At 38.9% G+C, this 19,230-nt stretch overlaps 1 protein-coding gene across 3 annotated transcripts; it reads right to left on the bottom strand.

Annotated features, from left to right (window-relative positions):
* Nucleotides 1-638: 638 nt before the first annotated feature.
* Nucleotides 639-18,955, bottom strand: LOC111012093 (esterase/lipase/thioesterase family protein). 3 transcript variants are annotated; one of them, XM_022286126.2, is made up of 14 exons: nucleotides 18,749-18,954; nucleotides 17,996-18,080; nucleotides 17,765-17,835; nucleotides 12,712-12,826; nucleotides 12,525-12,604; nucleotides 11,244-11,328; nucleotides 11,060-11,140; nucleotides 10,244-10,338; nucleotides 10,082-10,132; nucleotides 5,292-5,372; nucleotides 1,926-1,998; nucleotides 1,329-1,406; nucleotides 1,023-1,109; nucleotides 639-935 (listed from the first exon to the last, which is right to left on the bottom strand). In XM_022286126.2, exons 1-13 carry the CDS (start codon nucleotides 18,844-18,846, stop codon nucleotides 1,080-1,082), a joined length of 1,023 nt encoding a protein of 340 aa, XP_022141818.1. In that variant the 5' UTR covers nucleotides 18,847-18,954; the 3' UTR covers nucleotides 639-935; nucleotides 1,023-1,079. The 3 variants fall into 3 exon arrangements, with proteins under 3 accessions (XP_022141818.1, XP_022141819.1, XP_087975483.1); XM_022286127.2 differs by having other exon boundaries at nucleotides 12,712-12,806; nucleotides 18,749-18,907; XM_088119357.1 differs by lacking the exons at nucleotides 17,765-17,835; nucleotides 17,996-18,080 and having other exon boundaries at nucleotides 18,749-18,955.
* Nucleotides 18,956-19,230: the final 275 nt, after the last annotated feature.

Raw genomic sequence — 19,230 nt, 5'->3', positions numbered from 1 at the left:
ATCCTAAATAGGTCAATTGGCAAAGGACTTGCACGAGAAAGGGGACTAACTCGACATCAATTCGAACGTGTCAAGGATGCGAGAGCATCTATAGGGTTCAACAGTGAGGGAGAGGGCGTGACTGGAGAGCGGCGGGAGACTGGAGGGAGGAGGGTGCCACTAAATAGTGAGAGCATTGATAGAGAAAATCTTTCCGATTTGTTCCTTTTCATGAGAGATTAAACAATTAAGGATGGCTAAACTAGTTAAAATATATATTATCAATTAAAAAAGCCAAAATTCAAATCTCCCTCCCACGAAGAAATATATTAATTGACACCATCATTTAATGAAGGAAAATATCTAATCATGCAACTAGTCAAAAAGAAAGGAAACACAAAAACCAAACAGAACTATTTTGTAAATTCAAGTTCAAAAACCAGTATGACTTACTTTTTGAGGTTATAGTATAGATGAAGTATAGTGCATCATATTGATTCTATGATATGTAAACTATTTTTGGGAGATAGAAAAGAAGCTTAAACTCCATTATTAGTATCCATGACTCAAATTTATAGCTATATCAACAGATATGTCGCGGAATATTAAGGGATTATGAATTCATACGAAGTGGTAAGATAAGTTAACCTGGAGAAGAATTCATGAAAAAATGCCTCGGTTGCATTTTCGACAGTAACTAATAGCTGTTATTTTACTTTGATATGATCTCATTTACAGTCCTTTGGGCATAACCAAATCATCTGACCTCGTAAAGAACTATCAATACCATCATTGTTCACACGAGTTGAGAAAAGCAATTCTGATCGCTTCAATCCATATCAGTTCTTACGAGTTGGATGGATGATGCTTTAAGAAATGTCTTTGCAGATTTTGGAATACTGAAGTGACCACCATGTTTGGAATACGTTTATTCATCATCTGGCTCAGTTTCTATGCTGCAGAGTGAAGAAAATCTCTTCAATTTTCGGTAAATCTTACTTGAAAAGAACCTTCTATAAAGAAATTATTCGGAGAAATCAAACCCGGAGGAGAAACTGCAAATGATCTTTTTCTATGCTGAAGTGTCCATCTAGAGGTTGCTACTGCTGTGGTTTGCGAAGCCCCGGTATCTGCAACATAAAGTTCACGTCATGAGGTTGACTCGTGAGATAGTAGAACATAAGAAAACTGTTATGTACAGGACGAAGCCTTCACTTTTCCCTCCATCTTATCCCCCACTAAATTGATGTATAGGATGGAAAAAATTATAATAACCAGGGACTAAAAAGATCTAATGTCTCACAATAAAATTGCTGCTGCATTAAACGTAAGACGAATTTGATACCAACCTCAACCCCATGTGGACCTATCCGGTTGCGAGAAACAAAATTTAGTATCAGATTCGAAAACTCATCGGGGTTATCTTCCTGCGCGGTTCAAACAATAATTATAAGGGAAATTGTAGTGGGTAGCAAAAATCTTTTATATATTTCAAAATATGTCACCTATTTTTAAAATTTTCACTTATATCAATAGCATATTAGATACTCATATTGGTAGTAATATTAGTAGTATATTAGATGTAAATCACATACATATTATACATATTATACATATTGCATAGACGCTCATATCACTAGTATATCAGAGGTATATCACATATATATCGTGAGGATATCATACACTCATATAAGATGTATATCACGTACACATATCAGCAGTTTACTATATTTCAGATGTATATTTGGGTAAAGTTAGTTATATTTTAAAATTGGACCTCCGTTTTTTTTAAATGCTATATTTGAAAAACTAAACGTGGTTGCTCTTTTGCTAATTTCACTAAATGATTTTGCTTATATTTGCAACTTCCCCTAATTATAACTCAAAACATACTAGCAAGATGGAAAAAGAAAATTGTCATGTTGTAGCAAAGACTAAAGAGGAACCTGGATAGCATGCCCAGTATGTCTGACGACCACCATCTGAAACTTCCCTTGCATTTGACCAATTGTGAGTGTTCTGTCATAAAACATGAAACAATTTCTGAGGATAGCTACTTCAAGTTTTCAAAATTTTCTTCTACAGAACACATCTCAAGTGAAAGTAATTAAAACAAAGAAGCACACGTAAAATTGACGTTCACATTGTTTTTAACAATAAACAAACTTTTCATTAAAAATATGAAAAAGAAGAATAATGTTCAAAGACACAAGCTTCCCAAAGAAAGCGTCTAAGCGAAAAGAAAAGAAAAGAAGTAAACACCACGAGGCAGAGAAACAAAGACATAGACCAACAACTACAAGCTATCAAACAGCACCAAAGAGACGAAAACCAAAGAAAGAACAATAACTGAAAAAATAGAGGTCTTTAAATCTTCCAGCTACATAATAATCAAGAACAAAGAAGAATGCCCACCAAGTAACCAAAACAACTGTCAAGCCGCAGCTTGAGAGACTGGAGAGAACAAAACTGAACCAAAACCCAAAGCAACGAGAAAGAATCACTTGATGACAAGGAAAAAACTTGACAAAAGTCTCCACCTTCAAGCCAACAGAACCAATAAACATCAATGGCCAGGACTTTCCAGAACCAAAAACAGCGAAGCACGAAAACCATTGCACCAAATAAACTGCTCTTCAAAACGTGCTTAAAAGACTCAAATCTTCCACTTCTAAGTATCACAGTAGTCTCTCCGAGAAAACCTTACAGCAAGGGTCATGAAAAAGTTATGCAAATTAAAAACTTTTCTGAAAACTAGATCTTGAGAACCAGGAAACCGAACTGCACCTCTACCAGAACATAAGAACTTCAAATAAGACCGAAAACCTTGATCTTCAGAGCACAAAACAGCCTCATTGTTAATCAAGCCAGCTTCTTTGCAAGACACTTTCTTCTCTAGGCTGCAAACGGAAACCTTCGAGGAGGGAGAATGACCATCCTTAAAGAGAGAATTGAATTCCTTCAGGAAGAATATTTCGAAAAATCTTCCTAGATATATTCCTGATTTTCTAAAAAAGATGGTGAATCTTGACTACTTATTTTGAGGTTTCAATCGTCCTCATCATCCGAATTGGTAGAAATCTCGTAACTTTTCTTTGCCACTTCATTGGTTGAGTTAATGATGCTGTGAAAAAGGGGTGTTTGAATTTGATTACCATCCGGAGGAACCGTAAAATGAGAGACTGGTGCCCTTCTCAACCCTTTCTCTTTCTTCATTAATAGCGTTTTCCAAAATTGGATTTAATGGGATGATGAATTTGAATAGGCTCCTTTGCCAAATTCAAAAACTTATCATGCGAAGGAAAAGTTGTAGAAATCTCATATCAAAGCCGCTTGCATCTTTATTCGAATTTGTTAGAGTATATATTAGTATATTTTATATTCTTGTATTAATATTAATTTGTCCTTTACCTTCTCCATAGGATTAGGTCAATCTTGTATATTTGTCTATATATATAGACTTTAATAATGAGAATACATCACATTGGATTCTCTCCAACCTTAGTCTCTACATGATATCAGAGCTCTAGGTTTCTTCCATTAGGGTTTTGTGCCCATCAGGGGTTTTGTGCCCATTAGGGTTTTGATACCCATAAGGGGTTTTGTGCCCATTAGGGTTTTGATGCCCATTAGGGTTTTGTGCCCATTAGGGTTTTGTGACTTAGGGTTTTGTGCCTTAGGGTTTTGTTCATTGCTATTCAACACAACTCACTGCCGACCGCCGTCGACCACCGCCTCCGCCGCCGATCACCGCCGCCGCCGCTGCCGTTTGTTGATTTGCCAGCTGTTTTGCGATTGCTGTTTGTAGGTTTCGTCTCGCCGTCAAACGCCGTCGCCGTGTGCTTTCGTCACCGCCAGTCGCCACCCGTCGCCTTCGCCCCTCTGGTTGTCGTGGGGTAGCACTTGGGATTTCTGGTTTCAGAAAACAACTAATCCGGTTTGGTTCCAACCGTTTGATTCATCTGTTTTGTTTGGTTCGAGTGGTTTGGTCTGGTTCTGTCGTTTTGTTCAAATAAGTTCGTTTGTTTGTTATGGCGGAGAAGAAAATCAATCGTAACTTCTGAGGTGATCCCAATGATATCAAAAATCACAGAACACAAATTGAATGGATCAAACTATTCTTCGTGGAAAATCAATGTTCGTCTTTTTTTGCAATATTGAATGGAGCACGAATAGATTATTTGTCTAACAAGTTGGGCATGATTAACATATATGCACCAACTTTAGGGGGAGTGTTAGAGTATATATTAGTATATTTTATATTCTTGTATTAATATTAATTTGTCCTTTATAGGATTAGGTTAATCTTGTATATTTGTCTATATATATAGACTTTAATAATGAGAATACATCACATTGGATTTTCTCCAACCTTAGTCTCTACAGAATCGAAAACACGAACTTGAAAAGGAACCCAAAGAAGGGGAAGTTATCTCGATCGAGGCAGGTAGAAACCCACAAAAAATTTATTCTACATGAATCCAAGCTTCTGAACAATCTAATAAATTAAGGGTTTTTGATGCGATGCTCTTCAAACCTCCAAGATGAGATCCAATAGCCTTGAAACGTTGCTTATTACATAATTCAAGAGGTAAGTCACAAACTCTCACCCATCCTCCATACCCTAGAATCACCTCCTCCAGTCCTTCTTACTGTGTTTGCTAAAACACCATTCCGTGCTTCTTAGGCCTCCTCCTTTCGATGGTAGAAAATCCTTAACTCATTCATGGGTCTTAAAATTTACCTCACAATGAGTGGTGGCAGGTATCAATTTCAATTTGAGGATACTAGCGCTTCATCTGTGAGGTTGCAAGATATTCCTTCCCTCTGTCTTGTTTAGGATGGCCTCTTGGAGATAACCCTAAGTCTTTTCCTTTTGAACTCCGGTGAATTGGTGATTCAAAAGATTGAAGTAGATTGATAAAGTTAAGAGTTGGGGCCATTGTCCTAAGAGGGTAGAGTTACTCACATTTAAGAAGTTTTATCTAACCTGCCCAAGTATCACCTTTACGCCTAATTTTTTTGATGGCAAGTTAAAGGCCTTATTTCTGCCTCCACGTTCCTTTGTTGTACATCCTTTCCCGTGGAGTGTGTAGCTTTGTTTCGAATCCAACATAAAAAAAGATATAAATTAAAAAATAATATTGATAATTCCTTAAAATTTAATTGGAACCTCCTCAAGCATAAAACTTGTTATTCTTCCAAACAAAATCAACTTCAGAAACAAAAAAAAAATATACAAGTATAATGTCATGCCATGATGGGTGAGTACTATAATAGAAAAACTTTAGGGTTATGGTGTGCTTAATAACCTGTCCAATCTGTCAGTCCCTGCTAGAAGCAGAAGCTTTGGAACTGGACATGAAAGAAATTTTTCTGAAAGGCCCTCATACCTGCAAAATTATTAACCAATTTACTAAATACAACATATAATACACAATCAAAAGAAGTAGAACAGGACATAAACACCAAGAGAAAAAGAGCAGAACAATAACATTGTGAAATAGAAGTATTATCATTAATCATTTAAATAGCTTTGAGTTCAGTAATTATTAATTTATGCATCCCCCGTGAGTGCTAACTCCATGCCTGAACAAAAGGGAGAAAACTCTCGGACTTTCATAGGAGAAATTCTAGTTCACTATTGTTTCAGATGATACTGATCATGGAATTAAAAAATGATTGCTGTACGCTGCCAACCTTAGATATTTATTCGCATGATGAAGACAAAGAACTATATTTCAATATCGAACTCTAATTGTCCTACATTGCCTCTCTTAGCCTTATATAGCCTTACAAAACAGTGAAATGGAAAAAAGAAAAAGGGAAACAGAATAACCAATTAAACTACATAACCCAGACAAATTATTCTCAGTCATCACAATCCCCTCGAAAATAAACTACTTGACATAAAGAACCATGGATGTTTTTACCCCATTCTAAGTTCTAACCATCCATAGATGTGTGTGTGTATCTTTTAATAGTAACCATCCATTATTTTACCAATGGAATTAACAGCGTATTTTTCATGCACACAGTGAAATAAGAATAATAGGGATGTGACGATCATTATGAAAATGATCCATGTGATAGTTACATATCATTTTGAAACACAAGCTCCAGTGAATTCTATACAAAACCACCTAGTCTACGTAAATGCAGCATGCATAGTAGAATTCATGTTGAACCCAAACCTTGCAGCTCTTTTTTCAATAACTGACAACCTTGCACACGATGTATGGGGAACACCCCCGTTTTCCTACCTAACTCAACACGTCACACCTCTTCTCACATGCTTTCATATTTCCTTTAAAGCTTTACTTGTTTATTTATTTATTTTAATTATAATTTTGGTGGCGAGGGACTCCTTTCCACTTCTCATGTTCACGGCTGCCAAAGGCAAAATTTTTTATAGTGTACTATAGGGGTATACCTAGTCACCTTTGTACCTTGAGTTGTATGCTTGCGGTTTATTTTTTTGCTTTGGAGCCTACAACAAAGCTTTCTGAAATGCTTTCAAATGCTTTTCCAAATATTTCTCCATCCACATTTTCTATAATTGTTTTTCTCAAAATGTGGCCAGAGGTTGCAAGATAGACCCATTGTGCTATTGGTTGTGGCACTTTCAGTTGGCTGACTTGGTTGTGAGCAGGAGCAAGTGCCGCACAATTGCATTGTGGGCTTTGCCGAAGTTACGATTGTGACAGTTGGTATAGATGAATAAGTTGCATGTCGACCGACTTGTAAAAATCGATGAATAACGATGTATTTGAGGGGAGTCCCTAACAGTATTAGATTCCTAAAAAAATCAGCGGGAAGAATTTGCCAGAAAAGTTGATGGAATTCACACGGCAAATGTTCGAACAAATGCATTGCCGGTGCAAGAGTTGATGTTGAGGTTTGAGACCCTAGAGAGTAAAGCTATTAGAATGAACAGCTTCGAGCATGGTGATAGCTACTAGCTAGACGAGCTCTATTGCTCGTATGGAGTGAGTCAAAGAGTTAGACAGCTCCCAAAAGGTAATCACTCATATTGTTAGCGAACTTTCCGATGACTTTCAAGTGCCATAGAAATTATGAGAGCGAAAATTGCTGAGATGAACACCAAGGTAAATCTCACCATGAGAGTGGTGGGAAATCAAGCCTCAGTAGGGGGTAACATCTAGTACAACAAGGTGAAGATTCCTGAGCCTAAACCCTTCTGTGAGGTCCGTGATGCCACGGCCCTCAAGAACTTCATCTTCGATGTAGAACAATGTTTTCAAGCTACAAGCACGACAATAGAAGAAGCCAAGATCACTTTGGCAACCATGCATATGTCTGAAGACGTCAAGCTGTGGTGGAGGTCCAGATACATGGACATCCAAGATTCACCATCAAAACGGCGGACGAATTGAAGAAAGGACTTAGATCACAATTCTTTCCAGAAAACATTGAAATCTTGGCAAGATGTAAATTGCATGAGTTGAAACACATTGGGAACATTAGGGATTACGTGAAACAATGCTCTAGACTAATGTTGGACATTCGGGACATGTTAGTCTTGTTAGAGAAAGATAAAGTTCTCTGTTTTGTCGAAGGCTTAAAAGTCGTGGGCTAAATCCAAGTTATATGAATATAGAATGCAAGACCTCAGTAATGCCTATTTAGGAGCCGAACACCTGTTTGATCTTAGCAATGATCAATCCCAAGACCAAAAAAAGAAACCAACGATGGGAAGGAACAAACCTGCTAGATCAGGCTTCCCTAAAAGTGGGAGAGGAGACAAGAATGGTTGAGGGGATCGTAAACCCTTCTATCCAAGAGGGAGGCGATATATTTCACAGCTATCGTGCGACTCGTGTGTGGGTTTTGCACCTTTTTAGGGTTTCTGTGGGTTGTCAAGTTTTTAACTAATTAATTTTTAAAAAAATAAAAATAACCTCACTTCAAAGAGGTGCTCGCCTCGCCTTAAGGCGAGGAAAGGCACACAAAGGCAAGCGCCTTATTGAAGGTGCTTGCCTCAACGCCATTCGTGGCGTGCCCAGGCCAAAACACCTTGCCCCTCGCTCGCCATAGGTGAGCGCCTTGAAATCACTGGGAGCCAAGTCACATGACGCAACAGGCAGGAGCAGTGCACGTTGCAACACTAGACGTAAGAGGGTGCTTAGACATGGTGCTCAATCAAGCCTCACAACATGCTAGCGAATGTACGAGTGTATGCTCACATGCAAGGGTGATGAATACAGCTAGCGGAGGCGGGAGCACGTAGGAGGGTGTGCATCCATGCAGAGGCAGTTGTGGTCGAGCATGAAGTGAGACACGTGCATGGGTACTAGTGGGTGGCTAGTGTCACGGTCGTACATTTTTCAACCGTGCGGCGCCATGATCTAAGCTCGACCATGGCCAGCCTTACGAGGAACTCTAGCTCCAATCCACTTTTCGCGCCCCTTTGTGGCTTCGTCGAACCTTAGGCGAGGTTCTTTCTTCCTCGACCGAGCTTCACTTGCAGCGGAATTCTCACTTGACTCGGCAATACACGTCGCCCGTACGTGCATTTAAACTCTAACGCGACTCTAGCCAGCTTGCCTCTACGCTAGGCCAAGCCCCACGGCTCTACCTTGCCTCTACTCTAGGCCAAGGTCTTCTAAATGCGACGTCGCAACTTGTTTTCAACCATCTTGGTTCTCGGTCACTCGACCGTCCCGCTCCTACGATGAGCCAGGACCTTACCGGGATGAGTTCTGACCCATAACGGGGCCAGAACGCGCTTAAAACGCCAACCGGGTACAACCGAGACATTCCTGCCGCTTAACTATGTCAGAACTAGCTTATCGGGCCCATCAGACGCCTCTAAGACCATTCCTGCCGAGAAACTAGTCAATAACGGGCTAAACGGCCTTACCGGGTACTGTCGGGATGATTCCTGCCGACTTCCGGACAAGGAATGACTAAACTTGGCAACCGGGATGAGTCTTGCCGCTTACCGGGCCAAGACTAGCTTCTTCTCACTTACCGGGTGCCCACCGGTACTTTAGGATGTCACCCCGAGCATCGGGATGTCATCGGGCTTCGCTGCTCACTTGGGCACGCATACCGAGAACCGACCCATGTGCTTGTCTTAATGATCGGGACCTTCCGGACATCCAGCCATCCGGACACTATTGTGGCACGACGACTCTTGCGCTCGTGCCGTGTCGTTTGAGCATACCGTACCGCATAGGGACCCCCGTGGTGCAACCTCCGACACATGGACCGAGGCGCAATGCCGGCACACCCGTGCCGCCCGACACTGTCCTCGAGTTTACTATCCTCGACGGAAGTCGCCCAAGACACTCGTCTTGTAGACGCTCGCCCTCGCCATGACACACGCATGTGCCATGGGGTGGCTCACTTAGGCCCTGACATGGCCCAGGGGTGGTGGAGAGCCAACACCATGCCTCCCCCTTAAGATACATTCTAAGGCAAACTTGGCTTGGCAGGCATGAACGTCGAAAGTGGCGAGGAGTCACTCGCCAACATAGAGCGCACGTTTGAACTCCGATTGACATGAAACTTGGCGTGCTTACATATCCCACTAATATGCATCTAACTCTAAAGCCGCTCGTCCAGACGGAACCCCGACTTCTAGGGTCGTGGCCCGGGGCCCCAACTGGCCCCCGTTGAGCTTGTCACCGACACCACTGACATTGTCTTCGCCTTGCATTCTGCATGTGCCTTCCCTAGGCATTCTTGAGCACATCCATATGGTGTGTTAGGTGATGCACCATCCTCCTTGGTCGCATCACGGCACTTCTCTCTCGGCCCTCGTCATGACCCGATGGGCGACACATGCTTGTCGCTGACACTTGCACACTACGTGGGCGTCACAACCTACTCTCTTCTAGTATGGTTGTGACAGCTAGCATCCCCAGACATGCAAACGACATGCTGGTGTGGCAGCCATGGCTAGTGCGGGTAGGTGGGTGTGCACATCCCTGATATACTATAATTTGTATTCCATCCAATAGAAGAAGAAAACAAGGAAAGCAGGGAAGGGGTGGCAACTGGCAACCTTCCATAATAACATGACTGATTATAATGCGGTTGCAAAATAAGTAATCAACAATATCATTTTACATACCAGCTTCTCCAATATTGTTCCGTTTGTTTCAGTTTTGCACGGTAAGTATAGCTGCACCATAAATTCAGATATTTCATGGAATCAGCTAATCATGAAGGTAAATATGAAAGAGCTTTTAGTATACTACTCGATGAATTATATAATTGACTAAAAGTGGCCTACCATTTCTTTGAATCATCGTACGTAAGTGTAGAGGGAATTGATACACGGGCAGATTCAACATTCCTCAAAGAACCTCCTTTTACACTCCATTCAATCTACAGATTCATGCATTTTTCAATTCGTTAATATGGCCAGTAAACTCTACTATAATAAGCTGACGAAGACATCATTTTAATATAATAATAGGGCATATCAAAACGTGAAATTCCACCTACAGTGTAAAGGCTGTGTCAGATTAGAAAGAATAATTACAATCTGTTGACGTTTATCTAATGTGAATTTTCCTACAGCTGCTATTAAAGAATTACTTACATAAAAAAAATTAATATAGAAATCCAGTGCAGATTCAGAGACAGAGATACAAAGAAAAAGATGGACATTATATTAATTTTTCCCTAGTGATTACTAGCATGCACCCATCGTTAACTGTTCACCAAGTAACAAAACAACAATTTCTAAAAGCAAAACGTCTAACTAGAGGCAGATGGTGATGTGCCAGTGCCACTATTAAAATTATGATTTATGCAATTAAAAACATTACAACTCTTTTGATTAGTAAATCTGATACTTTAGATTTTTACACATGGTTTATTCCATTTAGTTCATTATTTAAATTTATCATTCAAATAGAACAAATTAATTTCATTCATTCTCTAAACAGAGAAAACGTAAAATTCATTCCGTCAGATAAAACTTAGAAGAGAACGTTTAAAAAGCAAACTGTCCAAAGAACTAAAACAGTGCCAAGAAATAAGTGCCACCTTGGAGAAACAAGAAACATGTAAATATTGTTCCAGACCAAGGATAATAGTGTACCGCTTTCTCGATGCTAGGAAAATGTTGCATCCTGTTGGATAAGATTTTTTGCATATGAATCAATGAAGCCATGGCAGTTCCCTAAATCCAAAAAAGGTTGCAGAAAGGCTGAAAATTGCTTCAAAAATGAAATTCGTAACTTATTGTGATCCAGGAAAAATACCAACATTACAGAAAAACATACCTCCACAACGTCCACAACTACTAGACCGGCTAGGCTAGGTAATGCTTTCTTTGCAGCAACATGTACAGCAACTGAACCTCCCATACTTTTTAAATCATTCCAATGAGCGTATAAATTTGATTAAAATTGGGAGCAGAATTTTCACAATTATAAATGATTAATAGAACTAAAAGATGATCAACTTTTTTTGTTTCACAAAAGAAACAGTAGATGTGAGTACTGGAGGGATGCACCTTATGTCCTATCCACCTAAGTAGCACTCACATAAAACTTAGTAGGCAGTCAAAATAAGCAACTACCAAATTTCTTCAACAAATGAATTACATGAATTGATACCGTGTCCTTGAGTTCTATGGAGAATTCATACTGATACCTATCATACTTGATGAACAATATAGAGTCAAGTATTTTACAATGTACAAAGAGCCGTAAATAATCATCCCAAACTCTGCATTCTTCATGGCGCCATAAAGAAAGTACATGATCTAAGTGATTAAAAAAAAAAAAAAGTGGATCCATATGGGTGTCTATCTGAAGATTCATTTTTAGCTTGGAGGATTCAATATTATGCCATATACCCATTCTTCTTTTTTCTTTCCTATTTTTCATTCTCGACTATGTTGGCCCAAGAAATATAAAACTATGACAGATTTCCAAGAAATATAAAACTATGATGGATTTAACACCTTTCCTTAATCACTATCGATGGTAGGTTATGTAGGCACTATTTGGTCATGAGCAAGCTTCAAACTAGGTGCTTTTGGAAATATTATGTGTGTGAATATCCCATGAGTTTTTTGTATGTATGGAGAAGAGAACCAAGCTCATCTGTTTAATCATTGCCCCTTAAGCCAAAATTTGCAGAACTCTCTCTAAAGAATTCGATACTAAATGAGCTCTTCTAATGCATTAGCAGATTGTTCAGAACACATTTTACCTTTTCAAGGGAAACGTCTCCTGGATTCCAATGCTATAAAAGTCAACCTTTGGGAGATTTGATTAGGAAGCAACCAAAGGGTTTTAATGAAAGAAGTAGAGATTGGAAATAATACGGGTGGGTGGTAAAAGATTCCATGCTTCATCCGTGTCTCTCTCAGACTTATTTTGTAACTATAGTCCTTCGTCAACAATCCAAGATGAGGCAGTTTCTCGTAAGCTCTTAGCCTGTTGGGACTTTCTGTACACTTCTCATTCTATCCTAAGAAGTTTCCTGTTTCTTATTTTTTATTATTCTTTTCTTTTAAAGGACAAAACTAACTAGCTAACTAAAAGATACACTACCTGTGACCAACAAGCACAATTGCAGGAGGTGAATCTCCATACATGGTCTTTATAACTGCCAAAACATCATTGCACATAGTCTGCAAATTAAATACAACACTTCATAAATAGCTACCAAGTTCCCAGCACAGTAGAAAACTTAAGAACTACAGATAGCTGAACAATCATTGAATAAGCATATAAGTACCTCAATTGATAAGTCAAGATCATTCTCAGAAGATGATTTTCCATGGCCTCTGAAGTCCATTGCAACTACTCTAGCTTTTTCCTTTATTTTACCAGCTGATAGAGCAAAAGAAAGCCTAGTGAAATAATTTTTGACAATTAGCCAGGTAAGCGAGAATTATACTACAGATGAAATGCAAATTATTACCTAAATGTGTAAAGGAATGCTGAAAACAAAGAGCAAAAGAAATTAAAATATCGACATAATTAACCGGTACACATAAGACATGCATATCACTAAAAATATGGAAAAGAGATACATTGAAATTTGAAACACAGAAAACTAGATTTGGAAAAGACACATTTTAGGATACCCTCACTAAAAAGACATGACTGAAGCTAACAGATGTGAAACTAATGCACAAAAAATACGGAAAAAGAAAAGGACTTCATAACTAGATGGCCAACTGACTTTCGTTTTCTTTTCCTTTTTTTTCTTTTTTTCTTAGGGTGGGGGTGGATGGTGGGGGGAGGGGGGATGTGAACGGAAAGGAAGAGAGAGAGAGAAGGGCCAATTTGCCAAAACAGCTTGAAGTAAACTACCAATGCATCATCTGATATCTATAGGACCTAGATTTGTGGGCATGGGACTCTGGAGTCGAATAAAACAAAAATTCATATCATCATTCGATAATGATCATTTTTTCTTATAAGAAATGGAGAAATTTTGTATTAATCAAAAGGAGCTATAAAAAAGGGGGAGATGAGATATCCCACTAAGCCAAAGGGTTACAAACCCATCCCAATTGGTGTAAATATGTAAAAAAATCATAATTTCACAAAAATTTTTGCTGAAGTACAACAAGTTGAGGTATAAATTCTAGTAATATCCCAAGATCTTCAATGGTTGAATCCTTTCCTTCGAATACCCTTTGGTTCCTCTCTGGCCATATTCTCTAAACCATAGGGCCACTGCGTGTGCCCAAATTTCTCCTGCCTTCCCCTTAAAGGGAGATCCAACAAGAATTTCAGTGAGGGCATCTCTGCAGTCCTTTGGGCAACACCAACTAATACCAAAGAAGGAGAGCATATTTGACCAAACAGAGCTATCAAACGGGCAAGAGAGGAAGAGATGGGAGTGCTTTTCCAGGTTCTTCCTGCACATAACACACCACCAGGGTGACAAAGACATCTTTGGCATCTTCTTTTGCAACCTGTCACAAGTACTCAACTTCTCTTGACTGAGAATCCAAAGGAAGACCCTCACATTTTTAGGGACATTGGATTTCCAGAAAGGATTAGCTAGGCCAGAATTAATAACTTGATTCTGACCACTTATTTTGGGCACCAGAGAGGTAACTTTAAAAGCCCCTGCATTGTGGAGGTCCACACCTAATAATCCTCCTGATTGGAGGGCTTCTTAACGCTGATAATGTCATCTAGCAAATTCCATTCCACAATTTCTTGCTCTTTCAGGTTTCTCCTAAACTGAAGGTTCCATCCTTGGAACTCATCAGACCATCGTTGACTGATTTTGAAGCCTTTCGAATTTGCAATGTTATAAAGCCTTGGAAATCTCAAGCAAAAAGAAGTTTCCTCATGCCACTGGTCCTCCCAGAAATAAATTGTCCCCCTTTCCCATCATAAACTTGTACCATTACTCACTTTCAGAATAGCACTTCTCAATGTCTACCCCAGGGTCCTTAATAGGGGGATGGGCTTTTGAGAGAGGGGACCAATCCTCATTACAACGCTGGTATCTGCTGACAATTATTTTCCTCCACAATCCACTGGGCTCCTTCAAAAATTTCCATCCCCACTTTGCTAGAAGGCTGATGTTCCTTGCTTTGAGATTTCCAATGCCTAGACCACTACTGCTAATAGGCAAATAGACTAAACTCCAACGGACTAAATTTCTGCTCCCATTTTTTGAGTGACCTTTCCGGAGAAACTCCGTGATAATTTTCTCCAGATTGTTGATAATATAGGAACTACCTCAATTATGCTTGAGAACTCCCTTATTCAAGGTAAACCCCACAACAATAATAAGAATAACCCCAATACTAATTGATGAACCAGCCCCAAGATAGCTAAACAGATTTATGCTTGAAATATGATCAATGATCAAGAATAAAGGAGGACTTGTTTATTCCTATATTCAAGATTTCGAACTCTTCACAACCTGATTGATCAAACTAGATTGAAAGTTCTAAACATGCATTCTAAACACAAGAATACAAAGAAAGTTGAATGCTTGAGAGATATTAAACTTAGTTTCTAAAATTTCATTCATCAAATGTTTTCTTGTATGGCCAAGTATACATCCCTATTTATAGTAATTGAAAAGACACAACTCTTGGCCAAACTAGTCTAAATTCAACCAACAACCTTTCACATCCATACATGACCTTATTAAATGAAAATACATGAATTTAAATGGTACATAATTCATTAAATATAACAATGAATTTGGATTTTCAGATTCATTAAGCTTATTGGTTGAAAAAGTGTCTTATCTTGCTTGAATGGATGCAACTCTTCACCAAGTGTGAACATAGCACTGATATTCATATCACTTTCATTAGGCCTTTTTTTTTTTATAATAAACGTGAAAGATGTATTACTCACAAAAAAGGCAGAGTTACAACCTAAGGGCAGGGGCAGAGGGAGCCCCCTCACGAGGAAATTAACTCAAGAGAGATCTCCAATCTTGAAGAAATGAAGTAAGGGAGTAATTACAAAAGAATTTGCAATAAGTTTAGCACCACCTAGAAGCTGAGTTGTACAATGCTCCAAAAATAAATAAAGTCTAGGGAAGTATATCTTCAAACAATCTCTGATTTCTCTCTAGCCAGACGTTTCACATAGAAGCCCATGTGCGAAGTTCCAAAAAATTCTATACTTTGGCTTCAGATTTCCACCTACAAGGGTCTGAACCAACCAATCATCTGCTGCCTTTGGGATGCACATACTAATATTGAAGATATTGAAATGGAGGGACCAGCACTTGTAGGTGTAGGGACACTGTAAGAAAATGTGGTCTAAAGATTCTTCATTTTCGTTGCACAGAGGGCAAATCGAGGGAGAAAGGGCCCAATTTCTGCATTTCTCCCGTAATCTGTCCTGGGTGTTCGAACTCCTATGAGCCACCCGACCAGAGGAAGACTTTTATCTTCTTTGGATAATTAAACTTCCAGATGGCTTCGAGGGAGGCCACCTTTAGAGAACATCATGCGTTTCCATTTGTCTAGCTTACTTGCAATTTTTTCTTCCACTGAAACCCAAAAACTCTGTTTTCTAGGATCTCCTCCCACAGGCATCCCAAGATGGCCTAAAGGCCACTCTCCCACAGCGCAGCCCCACAAATGAGCCATAGCATCAACCTTGCTTTCTACGTTTAAATCCATTAAAGAGGTCTTACTCAAGTTAACTTTCAGCCCATAAATCATTTCAAAGAGAATAATAGTTTTGCACAAATTACTGCATCATCACTAGCGAAAAAGAGAGTATCATCAGCGAACTGAAGGTGGTTAATGTGAATAGAGTTTCTTCCCACCTCAAAGCCTTCGACGAGACCACTCTCATAGCCTTTGACCAAATTCGAGCTAAGGACATCTGCACCAAGCACAAAGAAAAAAGGAGCAAGGGGATCTCCTTGTTTGAGCCCCCTAGAAGCTCTAATACGCCTCAATTAATAAAAATGGAGAAAGCAGTGTTGGTGATGCAACCTCTCATCAATGATATCCATCTTCGCTCAGGCCCTTATTGTGCAGCACATCCAGTAAAAACTCCCAATCTATCATATTATAAGCTTTGCCGAAGTCAAGCTTCACAACCCAACCCCTTTTATTCTTCTTCTTCTTCTTTTATTTCATCAACTATCTTATTGGTAATTAGGATGGAGTTCATAATCTGCCTTCCTGAAACGAAAGCTAACTGATTCGAAGCTATTGTGAGAAGGACTCTTTTGAGCCTCGAAATGTTGGTTTTATGTATATTTAGTAACTATTTATTTATTGCTTTTTATTTTATATTAGTTGTAATTCATAGATTATTACCCTAGTTTCCTTATTTAGTCATGTGTCTCACCTCTACTTAAGGTGATCTAGGGTTTTGACTTTTACCTTGTAATGAGAGAAAAGTTCCATTTTCTCTCAAAATTGACTGAAACGAAAATTGACTGAAACGAGGACCTTCACCATGACTTTATAAATGCAAGTAACTAGGCTTATGGGTCTGGAGTCAGCCACCATTGTAACTATCACTTCTTTTTTGGGATGAGGCAAATATGTGTTCCTTTAACACACGAGTTAAGGATGCCTTTCTCAAAAAAATCACTGAACACCTTAATAATGTCCTCTTTGATCATGTTCCAAGATTTTTCAGAAGCTCCCCTGAGAATCCATCCGGCTGCTTTATTGGCACCTAACCCATCTCCAGCTGCTTTAATTTCTTCCCCAGAAAAGGATTTTTCAAGTTCCATACTTTGATCTGCACACATGAAGTGGACCCTACAATTCTTTGCGTGCAGCTTCAGACAGGAGTCTATAAATTCCTCAGTAATCTCGTCCTCTTTTGTGAGGCTAACCCCATCTGAAGTCTGAATCTCCACTATAAGGCTTCTCTTCCTTCTGGAGTTTGCAATATTATAGAAAAAGGAAGAATTTTCATCACCCTCATGAAGCCATTTGCATTTAAATTAAATGGTTGAAAGCACTCACAGAAGGTCTTAAGTCTTAAGCTAAAACTATCAACATTGTTTAATGGCTAAAATAAAATTAAATTGTAGATCTAACAATCTATAAAGTGAGGATGCGTTTTTCTTAGAATGGTATCATTACTACATTTGGAAGATCTAGAAAATAAGCTATGGATCATATCTCCATTCTGTAATGTTCAGTTGCTAGATAACCAAGCTACTTCTAAAAGTAGCAGACAGATTATGTCAAGCCTGTCACGCTTGCAATCTACTTTACTAGCATTTGCTATTAAATATGGGAGTCCATGTACTTTAAAGCCCCAGAAAATTTAAAATGAAGAGAAAATATAGGAGTAAGATAGAGATAATCACACACCCAGAATAGCCTCCTCCATGTAGACAAAATACAACTGGTCCTTCTTTTCCCGCCATATATACATGGAAGACCTAAAAGGATCATGCCTATTAGGTAAGAAAGAACGATTCCCTGAAACTTCAACTTCTGTGTTGAGATGTACACTTGTATGCAAGTGTTTGTGTGTGTTTGTGTTTGTCTGAGTGTGTACACTCTTGGGTGCGTGAGAGAGGGATGAAAATTAATACTAACGTCGTTTGAGTCTGGAATGGAAATATCATCCTCTTCGTCGAAATAATCAAGCCAATCTAAGGGCATGTACTTCTGTGAAGAGTTCCTATAAGACAAGACATGGAATCAAAGACCAAATCCAATCGCCCAACAAAGTAATTGTATATTTATACCCAAAAAAAATATTCAGCTCAACACGAACTTCATGCATTCACATTAAAAGCAGAAAAAGATAATTGCATGAAATCTAAGAATAGAATGAATCTTGTTCTACACAGTAAAGGATGAGCTCTGTTCTCGTAAATTTTGGTATACATTAAGCACTAATATCTTGAATTAAAAGAATCCGGGAAACATGATATAGGACGTAAAGAAATCTACGGACACACTAACTGATACAATTATCATTTCAGCTTCTTCCTAGCAAGTTCATTCCAAAAAGATTCTATGCCAAAAAAAAAAAAAAAAAAAAAAAACTTGCTGCTGTATTAGTTTGTTATTTGTTTCCAATATATTATAACCACAAACTGCTTTCTATAAATGTGTCGAAGGATACTCCATGCGTTCACCTCGATGTGAATACGACAATCACGTTTCCAACCAGGAACTAATACCAATTAATACCAAAATCTCATAGAAGGAACAGCAATAAAGAAAGTGAAGGCATTTCCATATGTTCACAGATCACTCTCTCTCTCTCTGTAATCGATTAAGTTCTAAAAACTTCAGCAGAAATGAAACATTAGACATTGAATGCATGGTGTGGAGACTCACATGGTCGGAGGACGATCGGGTTTTGAGGCGAAGACCGATTTCTGATTCTCTTGTCCATCCTCCGAGAGCGAACCGAGGGGAGAAGACGATGATTCCATAGCTTGCTTCCAGATCAATCGATTGCTCACTCTGGAAGCTCAATTCGATCACTTTATTTCAACGAAAATCGTACAATGTGTTCCAGATTGCTCTGGGTAGAAATTTTACGAAGAATCTCTGTAGAAGAAGTGATGGGGAAGCACGGTTCGGATTGGTTCGATTTTAGCAAAGACCGAATGCTGAACCGTAACCGCGGTTTAATCGAATGAAATATTTGTTTCTCAGACCGAACCGATCGGTTCAGTTCGGTGGGATTCTATTAAACCGATCTTTCAATAAATAATAGGTTTAAATTATATTTTGGTACCAAGATTTGGGAAAATATCATTTTGGTCCTTTCATTTATTAGTTTTCTTTAGTACAACATGTGAGGATGGGGGAAT

Source organism: Momordica charantia (assembly GCF_013281855.1).
Source record: "Momordica charantia cultivar OHB3-1 chromosome 11 unlocalized genomic scaffold, Mcharantia_2.0 BLBB01000011.1, whole genome shotgun sequence".
Taxonomy (NCBI): domain Eukaryota; kingdom Viridiplantae; phylum Streptophyta; class Magnoliopsida; order Cucurbitales; family Cucurbitaceae; genus Momordica; species Momordica charantia.
The sequence above is the reverse complement of the archived record's forward strand: the minus strand, read 5'-3'. Positions and strand labels throughout refer to the sequence as shown.

What these genes read in the sequence shown, in the direction of transcription:
- LOC111012093 (XM_022286126.2), bottom strand. Translation starts at nt 18,846, where the DNA reads ATGGAATCATCGTCTTCTCCCCTCGGTTCGCTCTCGGAGGATGGACAA. An exon ending in CCATTCCAGACTCAAACGAC is followed by an intron (nt 17,836 to 17,995) that starts GTTAGTATTAAT and finishes TGATCCTTTTAG; the next exon opens with GTCTTCCATGTATATATGGC. An exon ending in TAGTTGTGGACGTTGTGGAG is followed by an intron (nt 11,141 to 11,243) that starts GTATGTTTTTCT and finishes TTTTGGATTTAG; the next exon opens with GGAACTGCCATGGCTTCATT.